Genomic DNA, 14,597 nt, shown 5'->3' on the forward strand with positions numbered 1-14,597 from the left:
AAGACCGACTTGAGACCGTCCCGGACCGGTCCAAAAAATACCGGACCGTTTGGAGACTGGTCCTAAAAAAGACCGGACCGGTTTGAGACCGGTCTGAAAAAATAGACTTATAACCAAACTTTATAAATATATAATTTTTGTGTTAATTATACAAATTTTAATCACAAACTATCTAATTTATTTTATTTTTTTCTTTTATAAAATTTAAATTATCATTTTTAATATTTCTTAATTTATTATTTTGGTGATAATCTCATATTTATTAATGGAAAAATCTCGAAACCAAAACAAAAGAATCGAAAAATATCGAAACCGAACAAAAAAACTTGTAAATCGAACCGAAAAAGGCGTATGGAAAGACCGAGAGACGAGACCGAAAAAGACCGGTCCAAAAAAAGACCGGTCCGCAAAAAGACCGGTCCGAAAAAAGACCGGATGGGAAAAAGACCGAACGAGACCGGTCTGAAAATAGACCAGACCGTTCGGAGACCGACCTCAAAAAACTGGACCGTTTTGATAGCGACCCAAGACCGGTCTGAGACCGCAAATGTGCAGGTATACACGAGCGTCTTCTCGGCCCACTACTTTGAAGGCCCAGCCCCTTCTTATGCCCGCAAGCAGTTGAACGTCTGCCCACCGCTCTCGGACCGTACCATGCCGGTAAACTGTGGCGGTGGAGTACAGTTCAAAGTTAAAAAGCCATACATGTGTTTCTCTTGAAAGAATACCTAAGCATGCACAAAAAAGGGGGGGGGGGAAATTGAAAACCTAATTAACACAGGAAATGCGAAAGCTTAAGTGTAACGTAATATAGGCGACTATGTGAGCATCAACATGTGTATCAGAAATTGGGCTTTAAAGATGGGACAAACCAATCATCTAAGCCCAATAGTATCCACGTATCACCGTTTATATACTACCCATTTCTAGGGTTTCTGCCTTTTGCATTTGCTAGTTGCAGTTTCCACCATCATAGAGTTCCCTTTGCGCGAGGTAGTTCCCCTAATCACCATCACCTCTTTGATCTGTTGTGATCCCTTAGCTGGTTATGATAACTATGATACTTGAATCAACGTAGTCTAATAAATCGGTAGTTGATGTTTTTTAGGGATTATTGGTGTTTCAATGAACGTTTATTACTACATAATCGCACCTGGTTTGTTTATTCATTAGCTTTTCGATTTTTAGTGTGGGATTTGATATCCTCTCTGTTATTGTCATGTTAAATCAGCACCTTCGGATACAAATTGATTCCGATCGTGTTGCTAATAACAAGCCCATTTTGTTTCATCGTACAATATAGTATCTCTCGGATACAGTGGGGAATTGAATTGTTGATAGAGTCGCTCACAAGTAGATTAAAAACAATTTTCCTAATCTATACCAGTTGCATATTATAACCTGTTATTACCATCATGTCAAATACATTATTCTTGTCTCTATAACCACACAAGTTAGTCAATTTGTCCATTTGTTGTATATTGGATTGGTAGTTGCTAAATCCAATAGGGGACCTTTGATGATATTTTTAGGTTGAAATTTGAAAGATGGAGTCACAAATCAAGCATGCAGTGGTGGTTAAAGTGATGGGTAGGACTGGTTCAAGAGGGCAGGTGACACAAGTGAGAGTGAAGTTTTTGGATGATCAGAATCGATTTATCATGAGAAACGTCAAGGGACCAGTGAGATAGGGTGATGTTCTTACTTTGCTCGAGTCTGAGAGGGAGGCCAGGAGGCTCCGTTGATTATTTAACCATTCAATTTATTAGTCATATGTCAGTCATGTAAACCTTTTCCAATTTCGCTGGATCTTCTACTTCAGACTTACTTGAGAGTTGCTTATTGATTAAATGTCAGACTTGTTAATCTTAAATTCTTCATAGCAACTTAACTTTGGGCTTTTGCTCTAATATCTTGATCTAAACTTATTGGTGCTTGGTTGTGTCATGTGTGTGTGCATAGGTATAGCATAGACGTTCCATGTTTTCTAAACTCTTTTAGGCTGAAGGGAGTGGTAACATGCTTAGCATGTGATATGTGTATTTTTATACATATTTTTATACATTATATCTTAATATTTTAGCCTTTATTATTCTTATTTAGAACTAAAAGGTACTCATAATACTTTGAATTGTAATTTACAGCTAATATATGTTGCTGGAACGGATATAGAGAAAAGGGCTGGAAAACGGAGTTGGACTACAAAAGAGAAGAATTGGGCTGAAGGTGGACCGTACGCCCTGCGTTCCCATAATGAACGCGCTGCGTTCGTGCCTTGTAGATTACGGGATAGCTTGGAGGAATGCGATGCGTTCCTTGGACCTACGCGCTGCGTTCGCTTGGCGGTGTAAAGTTGCTATATATTGACATTTAATTCGTTCTAAGAGGGAATTCCGACTTCTAACCTATTTTAGTCGACAATAAAACTTCATAACTGCCGTTTTGAGGGTCTAGAAGGCAGCCAGAAGGCCGTTAAGCTGACAGGAGCGAAGATCTGAAGGATTAGAGAGCGGATTTGTGTCGGCAATCATGTGGTTTGTTATCGTGACCATGTTTAGCATTCCACTGTGATACTATTATGTTTTTACTTTCTGATTTTGGTGTCAAAACCATTTGCTTTGAGTTTATGATTAGATGAAACCTTGATTATTGGATTAGTTGCTATATTTCATTGTTTTATTCATGTTTAATTTATCTTGTTAAGCTTGTTAAAAGATCCTTATGTGTTAATGACAATTATTTTCTGTTAATTATTAAGTATATTGAGTTGTATGAATATCTGCTTGATTGCTTGCCTTTTATAATCTTGATGACCATCAAGATTATATGCCTAGGAATAACGAACATGAAACTAGGGTTAACTAGGAAAATAAGTAAATTAATGTGTGAGCATATGTGATGACCAACCACATATAAGTTGATTGAATTGACAAATTTAATTAACTATTATTACAAGTCTTGCTTGATACGAACTGAACACTAGGAAACATGCTAGTTTAATCAATTGATCACTGCTTGAATTGACTTGTTTGCTAAAGGATTAGTAATAGTGAACATGAACCTAATCATTTTAGAAATCGGTGAACATGAATAAATAAATCTGTGTGTGCAATTGTCTATGATTTTAAGGTGTAATTTGTATAAACCAAAGTACCTAAAGAGATTTGTCTTCCTGTCAGTCTATCGAGATTTGATGTTTAGTTATTCGTTTGAGATTTAATAATACATTTCTTTATTCCTTTCGTGTGCTTTGTAACCTATAATCAAATATTTTAAATTAATTCACTATCGTTCCCCTTGTGTTCGACACCCTTGCTTATCAAAGCTATACTATACTCTATCAGGTTCACTGCCTGTAAGGTGTCGTTTAGATGCGATAAATTAGGAATTATAAATAAAAAAACTAGTGCATTAAATATTCACATCAAGTTTTTGATGCGATAAATTAGGAATTATAAATAAAAAAACTAGTGCATTAAATATTCACATCAAGTTTTTGGCGCCGTTGCCGGGGAACGGTTTTCAATTAATTTAGTTTATTTAATTATTCGTTATTTGTTTTTAATTTTTAGTTTTATTTTATTTATTTTTTATTTTCGTTGATATCATGTCACTTGTCGGGAAGGTTTTTGTTGTTGTTTTTGCAGGAATTTGTGATCATACGCATTGCTTGGTTTTACTTTTTGCATGGGTTTCGAGATTGCAAGCGATTAGGGAATTCTTGACTTGTTTAGTCTACTACTTTGGTGATTTGTCTGACTCAATCCATGATGCGTAGTATAGCAAGGCGTATCGTGGTGGTTAAGTGGAAGACCGAGCTCTTGCTGTTCTTGACTAGTTTGGTCAACTCTTGTTCTACTTATTAGTTAATGGTGCAAAGAAAACAAAGGAAATAGTCTGACAGGTCCCGAAAGTTTTTGTTTTCACAAACCACCTCTTGCATGCAAGGGATTTAATCAACAATTGTAGCTTGATTTCGACGAAGACGAGTGATCGTGATATCCTTTTTAGTTATTTTGGTTTGCTATTTTTTTAGTTATTTTAGTGAGTTTTTATTTTTATTTTTATTTTTAGTTTGTTAAAATTTTTGTTTTCCATGTTGATACTCTTGATGTTTCAGATCTTTGCAGAAATTTTACCCTTCGGACACTTCCAGAAATTTCAACAATTGGGGTCTAATGCTGATTTGTCATGCGAAAAAAGCCGTGAGAGAGTTTGAAGTTCACAATTGAGAGCCATGACTTTCAATAAGTGTGGGGTGCGTGCCGATATGGTGAGAGTATCTTATTTAGAAGAGTGGCGTTTCTATTATATTTTGACTCCTATGGTATGGATGAGCTGTTCCCACACCATAGAGTTTTATTTCGACGCGAGGTAGAAGTATTATCCCGGCTGCCACGATATGGTTGACACTTTCCTATGTCGTGGGGGGGTTTTTCATCGCGAGAGGAGGCTACCATTTTTGATATGACGACGTGACCAACAATTTTCACATGTGGCCATGTTTAGATTTCACATCATTCGACGAGACGACGTGGTCGACACTTTCCCATGTCATGGTTTTTACATATTGCATTTATTTGCAATCTTTTTCACCACATTTTAGAAGTTGGCATTCTTGATTTCATTTTTCCGGCACATTCAGAAGCAGCTGTTCCAGTTTCCAGTCCTCCAGCAATTTATGGAGCAACTTTTAGCAGCCCCATTCGATCTCGCCACAACTACCCCAGGAGAGTCTGTTCCTTTTTCTCCCTTTTTATTATTTTTATTTGCTTAATTAGTTTTAGCATACAATGAGGGCATTGTATGATATAAGTGTGGGGTAGGAGGTCGAAAAAGTAATTTAGTTGCTAGATTGGGAAAATTTAAAATTTAAAAAATTATAAACTTGAAAAATAGTTTAATTTAGGAAAATCTAGTGATAATTTAAAATTTTGTTAATATTATATGGGATGATCCGATGAGAACTCAAATGTTTAGTTGAGCCTATATACGTTATAGTGCATTTGTGGCCCCCTTTATTCTAGTGAAATCATGGGACAAAAACACAACTTCGCTTAGTTTGAGGAATGCAATATGTTTAGCAGCCTGTATTTGAAATGTATCCAGGAAAACTAATACCTTAACCAATAAGGGTTGAAGTAAAGCGCCCCTGCTTAAGCATGTAGGGCTTTGAGTGCAAAAAAAGAAAAAAAAAGAGTGAGTACATGTAAAAAAAAGAGAGAAATTACTAAAAAGTGAAAAAAAATTGAAGAATTTTTGGAGCTATAGAAGTATCAAAGTTTGAAGATCAAAGATCAAAAATTCTGAAGTATCAAAAGTTGAAGATACCAAAAATTACACAAAGATGGTGAATTCAAAGAAATTGAAGATCAATTATCAAAGAAGTGACGAATTCAAGAGCTCCATATTGTGGTATCTAAAAAAGTTGTAATTCTCTAGTTTATGTATGCTTGGGTAGCTTTACAAAAATACCTTGAGGTTAGAGAGTTTTCTGAGGATGGATTCAGAGGGTTGCATAAAATGAGCATTGTTCAAAAGAAGTGGGTGAGTGTTTTATGAGGATTGTGAGTATTTAGAATTGAGGGGGGTCCTTAGGAAAAATTTTAGACACAAATGCATGCGTTGCGGTCTTGGCATAATGGCTGGGTTTAAAATGGATTGTTTTATACGATATTGGTAAATTAAAAGTAAGTTTGCTTGGGGGCAAGCAAAGGCTAAGTGTGGGGTATTTTGATATGTGTATTTTTATACATTATATCTTAATATTTTAGCCTTTATTATTCTTATTTAGAACTAAAAGGTACTCATAATACTTTGAATTGTAATTTACAGCTAATATATGTTGTTGGAACGGATATGGAGAAAAGGGCTGGAAAACGGAGTTGGACTAGAAAAGAGAAGAATTGGGCTGAAGGTGGACCGTACGCCCTGCGTTCCCATAATGAACGCGCTGCGTTCGTGCCTTGTAGATTACGGGATAGCTTGGAGGAATGCGCTGCGTTCCTTGGACCTACGCGCTGTGTTCGCTTGGCGGTGTAAAGTTGCTATATATTGACATTTAATTCGTTCTAAGAGGGGATTCCGACTTCTAACCTATTTTAGTCGACAAGAAAACTTCATAACTGCCGTTTTGAGGGTCTAGAAGGCGGTCGGAAGGCCGTTAAGCTGACAGGAGCGAAGATCTGAAGGATTAGAGAGCGGATTTGTGTCGGCAATCATGTGGTTTGTTATCGTGACCATGTTTAGCATTCCACTGTGATACTATTATGTTTTTACTTTCTGATTTTGGTGTCAAAACCATTTGCTTTGAGTTTATGATTAGATGAAACCTTGATTATTGGATTAGTTGCTATATTTGATTGTTTTATTCATGTTTAATTTATCTTGTTAAGCTTGTTAAAAGATCCTTATGTGTTAATGACAATTATTTTCTGTTAATTATTAAGTATATTGAGTTGTATGAATATCTGCTTGATTGCTTGCATTTTATAATCTTGATGACCATCAAGATTATATGTCTAGGAATAGCGAACATGAAACTAGGGTTAACTAGGAAAATAAGTAAATTAATGTGTGAGCATATGTGATGACCAACCACATATAAGTTGATTGAATTGACAAATTTAATTAACTATTATTATAAGTCTTGCTTGATACGAACTGAATACTAGGAAACATGTTAGTTTAATCAATTGATCACTGCTTGAATTGACTTGTTTGCTAAAGGATTAGTAATAGTGAACATGAACCTAATCATTTTAGAAATCGGTAAACATGAATAAATAAATATGTGTGTGCAATTGTCTATGATTTTAAGGTGTAATTTGTCTAAACCAAAGTACCTAAAGAGATTTGTCTTCCTGTCAGTCTATCGAGATTTGCTGTTTAGTTATTCGTTTGAGATTTAATAATACATTTCTTTATTCCTTTCGTGTGCTTTGTAACCTATAATCAAATATTTTAAATTAATTCACTATCGTTCCCCTTGTGTTCGACACCCTTGCTTATCAAAGCTATACTATACTTGATCGGGTTCATTGCCTATAAGGTGTCGTTTAGATGCGATAAATTAGGAATTATAAATAAAAAAACTAGTGCATTAAATATTCACATCAGCATGTAACCACATCAGATTTTTTTACGTCACATCATATTTTTTTTGAAGCCACATAAGTTGGGAGTGTGTTAGCATCCAAAATGTAAAAAGGTAGGGAGTGGTAGTTTGTTAGTTTAATGAGTTTTATTTTAGAAAAAGAAATTAAAAAAAAATATAAACTTGGATCAGCCAATAAGAACACAGTATTCATGTTTCTCTCTCTTCTCTCCTGTTGTTAAGCCCATAGCGAGCCTTCCTTTAGCATTTCCTTGACATTTTGAAGGGGGTGGTGTTTAGCACCTTTACCATTTCCTTGGCGGGAGTCTTAGCATGCTCACTCCCTTCAGCCTTATGTTTTTAAGCAAAAAGCTAAGTCTTGAATGTAGTTATTGTGTGTGTTTCATTAGCCTTGAGTTATTGCAAAAGCTACTATCATAATATCACATCATAAACATCTTTCATCAATGTTGGTTTATCGTCACCTATCTCATGTTATGTCATGATATGGAGCCTAAAAGCACATAATGAGAAAAAAAAGTTTTAGACATGCATATCTTTGATTATCTATTGTTTTTAAAAGGGTTTAGACTGCAAGGTATGGTAAATATATTATGGACGGACGGTAATTTGATTTGTCAACTTTTACTGGTGATAACCCCACCCATCACCTTTATTTTTGCCTGTGGTATTAAGCCGCCGGTATACTACCCCCGTGGTAAATAAAAGTTTTGTTTCCATTGTGGCTGTTGATTGGTTGCTTGCAAACATTTATTTATTTTTTATTTTTTAAATTCATAGGTAAAAAATTTACCACATCCCTATCATAGGTAAAAATTGTTAAGAAAGAGGAATGCTTACATGGTGGTGTTTATGTGACACATCTTTTTTGATAGGTAAAAACTTTATCACACTCTTTAGCCTTAGTAATAAAGTATATTTTAAAAAAATATATTGTCCTCAAAAGAGTATTATTACAACATGTAAGTAATTGGAACTTTTTTTCTTTCACAAATACTCTTATTATACTTATTTATGACATTCAATTTAAGTATTTTCTAATACATGTTTATCTAAAAAATAATATTAATTCGTTATATACCTATATATCATATTAACTTAAAAAAAAAACAAATGTATTTTATATGAAAAATGAAAATATTAAGAAAATACAAAGTAGTACTCAAGAATTGGACCTAATCCAACAATAAAGTAGCTTGAAAAAAAACATCTGAAATTGGTTGAATATGTGATGGCATGAAACCACAAAATTTGATCTTTCTTCGTTTTCTTATTTTCCTCATGTAAAGTTTTAATATTTATCAAAACATGTCTCTTTAATTCCAAGATACCTTTACACATTACATAGAAAATATTTTACGTTATTTCATATTTCCATTATTATCTCATGTTTTTAGTTATTATAGGTGATTCTGCCACGTTTTGGAATCTCCGACCTCGAATAGTGTAGCCGTGGATAATAGCGTGTGGGTTTCCATCCCGTCTCTGCCAACTAATTTCTTGGAGTCTCCCCACTCACCGATAACTTAAAATCTTGGTGTTTGTTTATCCACTTCAACAATCTCTACTCATCTAATCTAATCTCGATCTCGATCCTTCAAAATGGGAAAGGAATCCACGACACCAGCACTGGATATATCGGAACCATTGCTCCACCACGAATCATCCAATTCCACTACAGAAACAGAAACAGAAACCATACCAGAATGGAAAGATCAAATCACTTTGAGGGGTTTAGTCGTGAGTGCTTTGTTGGGGACGCTTTTTTGCATCATTACGCACAAGCTCAATCTCACTGTCGGAATCATCCCTTCCTTAAACGTCGCTGCTGGCTTACTCGGTTTTTTCTTCGTCAAATCATGGACTACTTTTCTAGAAAATTTCGGATTCTCTGTTCGCCCTTTCACCCGGCAAGAGAACACCGTCATTCAGACTTGCGTTGTTGCTTGCTATGGCCTCGCTTTTAGCGGTAATTTTCTCTATCCTCTTCAATCGCAAGCAAATCCCCTTTCCAAAGCTTATTTGTAATTATCTGCAGGTGGATTTGGATCCTATTTGCTGTCTATGGACGAGAGAACATACAACTTAATAGGTTCGGATTACCCTGGTAATCGGGCTGAAGACGTTAAGAATCCAGGATTGTTGTGGATGACTGGCTTTCTTTTTGTTGTCAGTTTTCTCGGCCTTTTCAGTCTTGTTCCTCTTCGTAAGGTAATAACTATATGCTGTTTGCCTCATTTTTTTAAGGTTGTTATTCACTACACTCCATTTATGTGTGATTTTAGGTTATGGTTATGGATTATAAGCTTACATACCCAAGTGGAACTGCCACTGCCATGTTAATCAACAGTTTCCACACGACTACTGGTGCTGACCTTGCAAGGTAACCAACCAACCAATTTCTCAAAACTGTTGATGTTTATTTTATTTCTTTGTTTTTTTATTACAGGAAACAGGTAAGCTGTCTTGGAAAGTATCTAAGCATAAGCTTTGTCTGGAGTTGCTTTAAATGGTTCTTTGGTGGTATTGGTGATTCATGTGGATTTGATAATTTTCCAAGTCTTGGGTTGACACTGTTCAAGAATACGTAAGCTTCTTCTTTTTGCTTTTTATGATCCTTAAGCATTACAAGTATGAACTTGAGACTTGCTATGTTTAATTATATGCAGGTTTTACTTTGACTTCAGTCCTACTTATATTGGATGTGGTCTTATTTGCCCACACATAGTCAACTGCTCTGTTCTGTTTGGCGCCATTGTATCCTGGGGCTTTCTTTGGCCCTACATTTCCACTCGTGCAGGTGACTGGTATCCAGCTGATCTAGACAGCAATGACTTCAAAGGTCTCTATGGATACAAGGTATACAATATACATAACATAGGTTCTTTTTTTTTTTTTTTTTTTTTTTTTTTTTTAAATTAATTGGTGAAAAATAAAGTAGTAAAGTAGGTTGCTATTTCCTGCAATGTGCATTTAACAGAGAGAGTTATGAGGCTTGACTCATTTTGTTCTAGCAATGTTAATATTATTTGTACCAGGTGTTCATAGCTATTTCCCTTATTCTTGGGGATGGGCTTTACAATTTGGTGAAGATAATATTGATCTCCATTAACACTGTGTGGAACAACACTACCAAAACCAAACAAGATCTCCCTGTGAATGTAAGAAAAGAGTTACCAGGTAGGTAAAATTTAACTTGTAGTTGATGTTATATAACATAACAATATGCCTGCCTGATTTGATTTGATTTCTCTCCTCCTATAATATATAGAGTCTGAGACATCCAAGTCACAACTAGAGCAACAGAAGAGGGATGAAGTTTTTCTGAAAGACGGAATACCAACATGGTTTGCAGGGTGTGGGTATGTAGGGTTGGCTGCAATATCAACAGCTACAATGCCGCTTATATTCCCGCCCCTCAAATGGTACCTGGTGCTGTGTTCATACATAATCGCCCCTGCCCTAGCTTTCTGCAACTCCTATGGAACAGGTCTCACAGACTGGAGTTTAGCTTCAACGTACGGAAAAATCGGTCTCTTCATCATCTCTTCGTTAGTCGGAAGCAATGGAGGGGTATTAGCAGGGTTAGCAGCATGCGGTGTTATGATGTCGATCGTCTCAACCGCCGCCGATCTGATGCAGGATTTCAAAACCGGTTACCTGACATTCTCCTCAGCCAAATCCATGTTCGTGAGTCAACTAGTCGGAACCGCCATGGGGTGCATCATTGCACCGCTCACATTCTGGATGTTTTGGACCGCCTTTGAGATTGGGACACCGGATAGTCCGTACAAGGCACCGTATGCGGTTATATACAGGGAGATGGCGATTCTCGGAGTCGAGGGTTTCTCTCAGCTTCCGAATCATTGTTTGGCGTTATGTTGTGGGTTCTTTGTGGCGGCGTTGGTTTTGAACGTGCTACGGGACTGGGCTCCTTCGAAGATCTCCCGGTTTATTCCTATTCCGATGGCGATGGCGGTGCCGTTTTATATCGGAGCTTATTTTGCAATCGACATGTTTGTTGGGACTGTGATTCTGTTTGTGTGGGAGCGATTGAATAAAAAAGAGTCGGAAGATTATGCAGGAGCGGTTGCTTCGGGGTTGATCTGTGGGGATGGGATATGGACGATACCATCCGCAATACTCTCCATTTTCAGGATCGATCCGCCCATCTGCATGTACTTTGGGCCTTCCGTTACCGGTTGAGTCAGCAGCACCCACCAGGTAGCCAAACTGTTTACTAGTATTACTTTAGACTAGAAAAGAAACAGCATTTTAGATATGGAGTTTTGTACAAAAATAAAAGAAATCAATTAGACAGCCTCCCTACTGCTCTTTTTTCTCGTATTTGTCGCCGGAAAATGATAACCAACAAGATAATTTCAAAACATTAAAAAAGATTTCTCATTTGTTTGTTTGCTCGCTAGAAAATGAAAACAAACATAAACTGCCAGCAAATGAAAACAACCAAACACGATTTGAATATATTGACAGATTCTTCCTACCGTGAGTTTGGTTTGCTCATTGGAATATGAATACAACCAGACAATTTGGAAATCGAAAAGGAAATTGTTGGAAATGCACAATCGTTCATAGATCATGTGCCAAACATTTCTCGTATATATTTGTTTCAAACATTGGTCGTTCAATCAGTGTCTTATAACTTGGAAATTTGGAGGGGGAGGGGTTGTTTAACAGACGATTACCGAGGGTTATGAATGGGTTCGTCGGTGGCACGGCGGATGTAGAGGTTCATCCACAGTGTTGTTTGGGGAGGAGAAGTTCAACAATGTTTTGAAGTTGACGATGTCACTGCACAACACAACAGGTAGACTAGGTGTTACTGGCAATGCTTGTTACGAAAAAAACTAAAAACCAGTAGACTTCAATCGTTGAAGCTTGGCAAAGGTGGCTGTGGTAGGTTCCATAGGTGTATGCGCACTCAGGCCCAGTGGGGGTTTGCAGTGGTGCTAAGGGTTGCCAAATGGTTTTGCAAGTAATGTGAACGCGAAAAGACAATTAACATGATTTCTTTTATTTTATTTAAAAAAAATTAAAAAAATAAACGTACAATTAAATGGGAAATAATTTTAAAAGTACTATATTATAGTAAATATTTTTCGTAATGGTTACCTTTTAGTAAAAAACTCTTTAGATATGATATCCATGTTTGTGAATTGTGATGTAATAGTTTGTATGAATTCATATAACAAAAATGCCAAAGTACTGATAATTCTGCTAATTTGTTTTCATTCTAATTTATTTCAATATAAGAATTTGGGAAAATAGGCCTACAATGTTTCCATAATTGGTCTAATTACTCGCTAAACATTTTTTTTTGTTGCTTTACGGAGGGCATAAGGTAGGAATTGACCTGCCATTTTAGTCACCAAAACCTAAATTAACCGGTTTAATTTGCCACATGTGCAAATGTAGCCACATAAGCAGTGACGTGGAATGTGTAAGGAAGAAATAGTTTCATATAACTCATTGATCTTCCCAACTTCCTTGCACACTCGATCTCTTTATCTTTATGTGCGAGGAAGAAACGATATTCCAAACTTCATAAGCAGTGGCAGTGGAATTTGTAAGGAAGAAACGATTTCTTATACTCAAACATTCATTATTTTGCGCTTAATAATTCTTTTTTAATTATTTACATTATTAATTTATTCAAAAACTTGTTTAATAAAATACTTTCCTTGCTACCCTATACCGACACACCCTCACAGTCATTGCCCATCTATAACACCACCTCCACCATCGAGGGGTGTTGGGCTGCAACATCGACAAAACCCGATCACATTTAGGTAGCAAATATGATCAAAGATATGATCAAAAGGGGGATGAAATCTTATATCCATTCAAACCAGTCGAATTTGACAGAAAGAAAAGTGTAAGCATGCATGGGGATCTAATTTACAAACGAAGAGCTGCTCACCTATCATTGGAGAAATTAGATACCTAAAACACTAGCTTAGCAGAATGAATCCAAAAATCAATTTCTCACCTTCAAAATTGGATGGGTATCATGCATAAATCGATCTCTTTATCGGTATCGCACGAGAGGGAGGGGATTGGAAGGTGTGGAAGGGGAACACCAATGGAGGAATGGGAGGGTTCTTGAATCACAGAGGAGGAACATCGACGCATGATTTTGAAGACTGAAGTCGGCTAGGGTTCAAATTTTGTAAGGAGGGGAGGGATAGAAGAGGGTGAGGGGTGATAGTGTCGGACATCGGTGGCAACGAACGCCGGAGGCGATAGAGGGGACGACGGACAGTAAAACTTTGTCTCTTGATGGAGTGCACGTCTGCGGCTTTGTTGGGTTTTACAAGAGAGAAACATAGAGAGGGAAGGGATAAGAGGGGTAAGCCCATATATATATATATATATATATATATATATATATATATATATATATATATATATATATATATATATATATAATAGCATACATGATAATATAAAGATAAAAAAATATTAGGCATGGCAAAATAGTCTTTTTAAGGGTGGCAGGGATCAAATGCGCAATAAAAATAACAGTAGGGACGTCCGAATTAAAAAAATAAAGAGACCAAACACGCAAATTCCCCCAAACCACATGGACCATTCATGTAATTTACTCCAAACATTATTTGTTCACCCTACCATATCCCATTGAATTGTGGGTTTTCTTGACGACCGTATTTCTTTAAGTAGAAATCAATATGAATTCTACTAGCAAAAACTCATATTCAACAAATACCCATTAAGGAGAGAAGGAAATTTGTGGAATCAGACCAAGAGTACAATTTTTTTCTCATATTACAACTTCTACTACTCGTTATCATCAGGTGTTCAAATTAATTTCACCTCACGTAACTCTATTTTTTCGACTAGATAACAAACGATTTGGTTGATTTGGAGATTTTTTACAAGTAAATCTTGTTGATATTTTTTGGTCCCGCATGGCATTTTGTAATTTTTGGGAATTGCTTGCGTACGCTGGGCGTACCGAAGCGTACGTGGCCTGGACCCAAAACCCTAATATTTAGGGTTTGTGAACTATTTATACATCCTTAACTCTCAAGGCTCATTTTCATTCATCAAATGCCTCCAGCCTCATATTCTACCCTTTCAAACCCTAATCCATTTTAGAGCATCTTTGAGCTTTGAGTGCGTATTTTGGTGATCTTGAAGGAGGAAGAAGGAAGAGGAGACCATCTTAGAGGAGTGAAGCAATTTGGATCCAGAAACACATCATCATTTGACACCTCTTGGAGGTAAAATGTAACATCCCAAGTTTTGGAATATAAGTTCGGGCTGCTATGTGTAAATAAAGGAGTAGACTCGACGAGTAGGTGTCTTAACTCGTCGAGTCGGAGCGGGTGTTGGGCACGTGTTAAGTGACCCGACTCGCCGAGTCGGCGGCGGGACTCGACGAGTCAGTGCTGGGAAGAGAAAACCCTAAATTTTTGGGTTTGCACCCTATTTAAAG

At 36.7% G+C, this 14,597-nt stretch overlaps 1 protein-coding gene, 1 long non-coding RNA gene and 1 pseudogene across 3 annotated transcripts; 2 read left to right on the forward strand and 1 right to left on the reverse strand.

Moving 5' to 3' along the window:
- The first annotated feature begins 943 nt into the window (after window positions 1-943).
- LOC145103804 (small ribosomal subunit protein eS28 pseudogene) lies at window positions 944-2,127 on the forward strand (annotated as a pseudogene). The gene is made up of 2 exons (XR_013706882.1): window positions 944-993; window positions 1,533-2,127. The product of XR_013706882.1 is annotated as a small ribosomal subunit protein eS28 pseudogene (transcript).
- A 6,381-nt stretch (window positions 2,128-8,508) lies between these two features.
- LOC145109591 (putative metal-nicotianamine transporter YSL6) lies at window positions 8,509-11,464 on the forward strand. The gene is made up of 7 exons (XM_079046786.1): window positions 8,509-9,086; window positions 9,156-9,328; window positions 9,403-9,500; window positions 9,567-9,704; window positions 9,787-9,976; window positions 10,156-10,297; window positions 10,389-11,464. Exons 1-7 carry the CDS (start codon window positions 8,720-8,722, stop codon window positions 11,321-11,323), a joined length of 2,043 nt encoding a protein of 680 aa, XP_078902912.1. The 5' UTR covers window positions 8,509-8,719; the 3' UTR covers window positions 11,324-11,464.
- Window positions 10,000-13,471, reverse strand: LOC145109592 (uncharacterized). Its single transcript, XR_013709087.1, has 2 exons — window positions 13,128-13,471; window positions 10,000-11,929 (listed from the first exon to the last, which is right to left on the reverse strand). It is a non-coding gene; the product is annotated as an uncharacterized LOC145109592 (long non-coding RNA).
- Window positions 13,472-14,597: the final 1,126 nt, after the last annotated feature.

Source organism: Lactuca virosa, chromosome 4 (genome assembly GCF_052849685.1).
Source record: "Lactuca virosa cultivar CGN04683 chromosome 4, Lactuca_virosa_CGN04683_v6, whole genome shotgun sequence".
NCBI classification, from domain to species: Eukaryota; Viridiplantae; Streptophyta; class Magnoliopsida; order Asterales; family Asteraceae; genus Lactuca; species Lactuca virosa.

Excerpts from the sequence above, each read along its gene's own strand:
- LOC145109591 (XM_079046786.1), top strand. The coding sequence starts at position 8,720 with ATGGGAAAGGAATCCACGACACCAGCACTGGATATATCGGAACCATTG. Across the intron at positions 9,501-9,566 it reads ACTGGTGCTGACCTTGCAAG|GAAACAGGTAAGCTGTCTTG; the intron begins GTAACCAACCAA and ends TTTTTATTACAG. Across the intron at positions 10,298-10,388 it reads TGTAAGAAAAGAGTTACCAG|AGTCTGAGACATCCAAGTCA; the intron begins GTAGGTAAAATT and ends TATAATATATAG.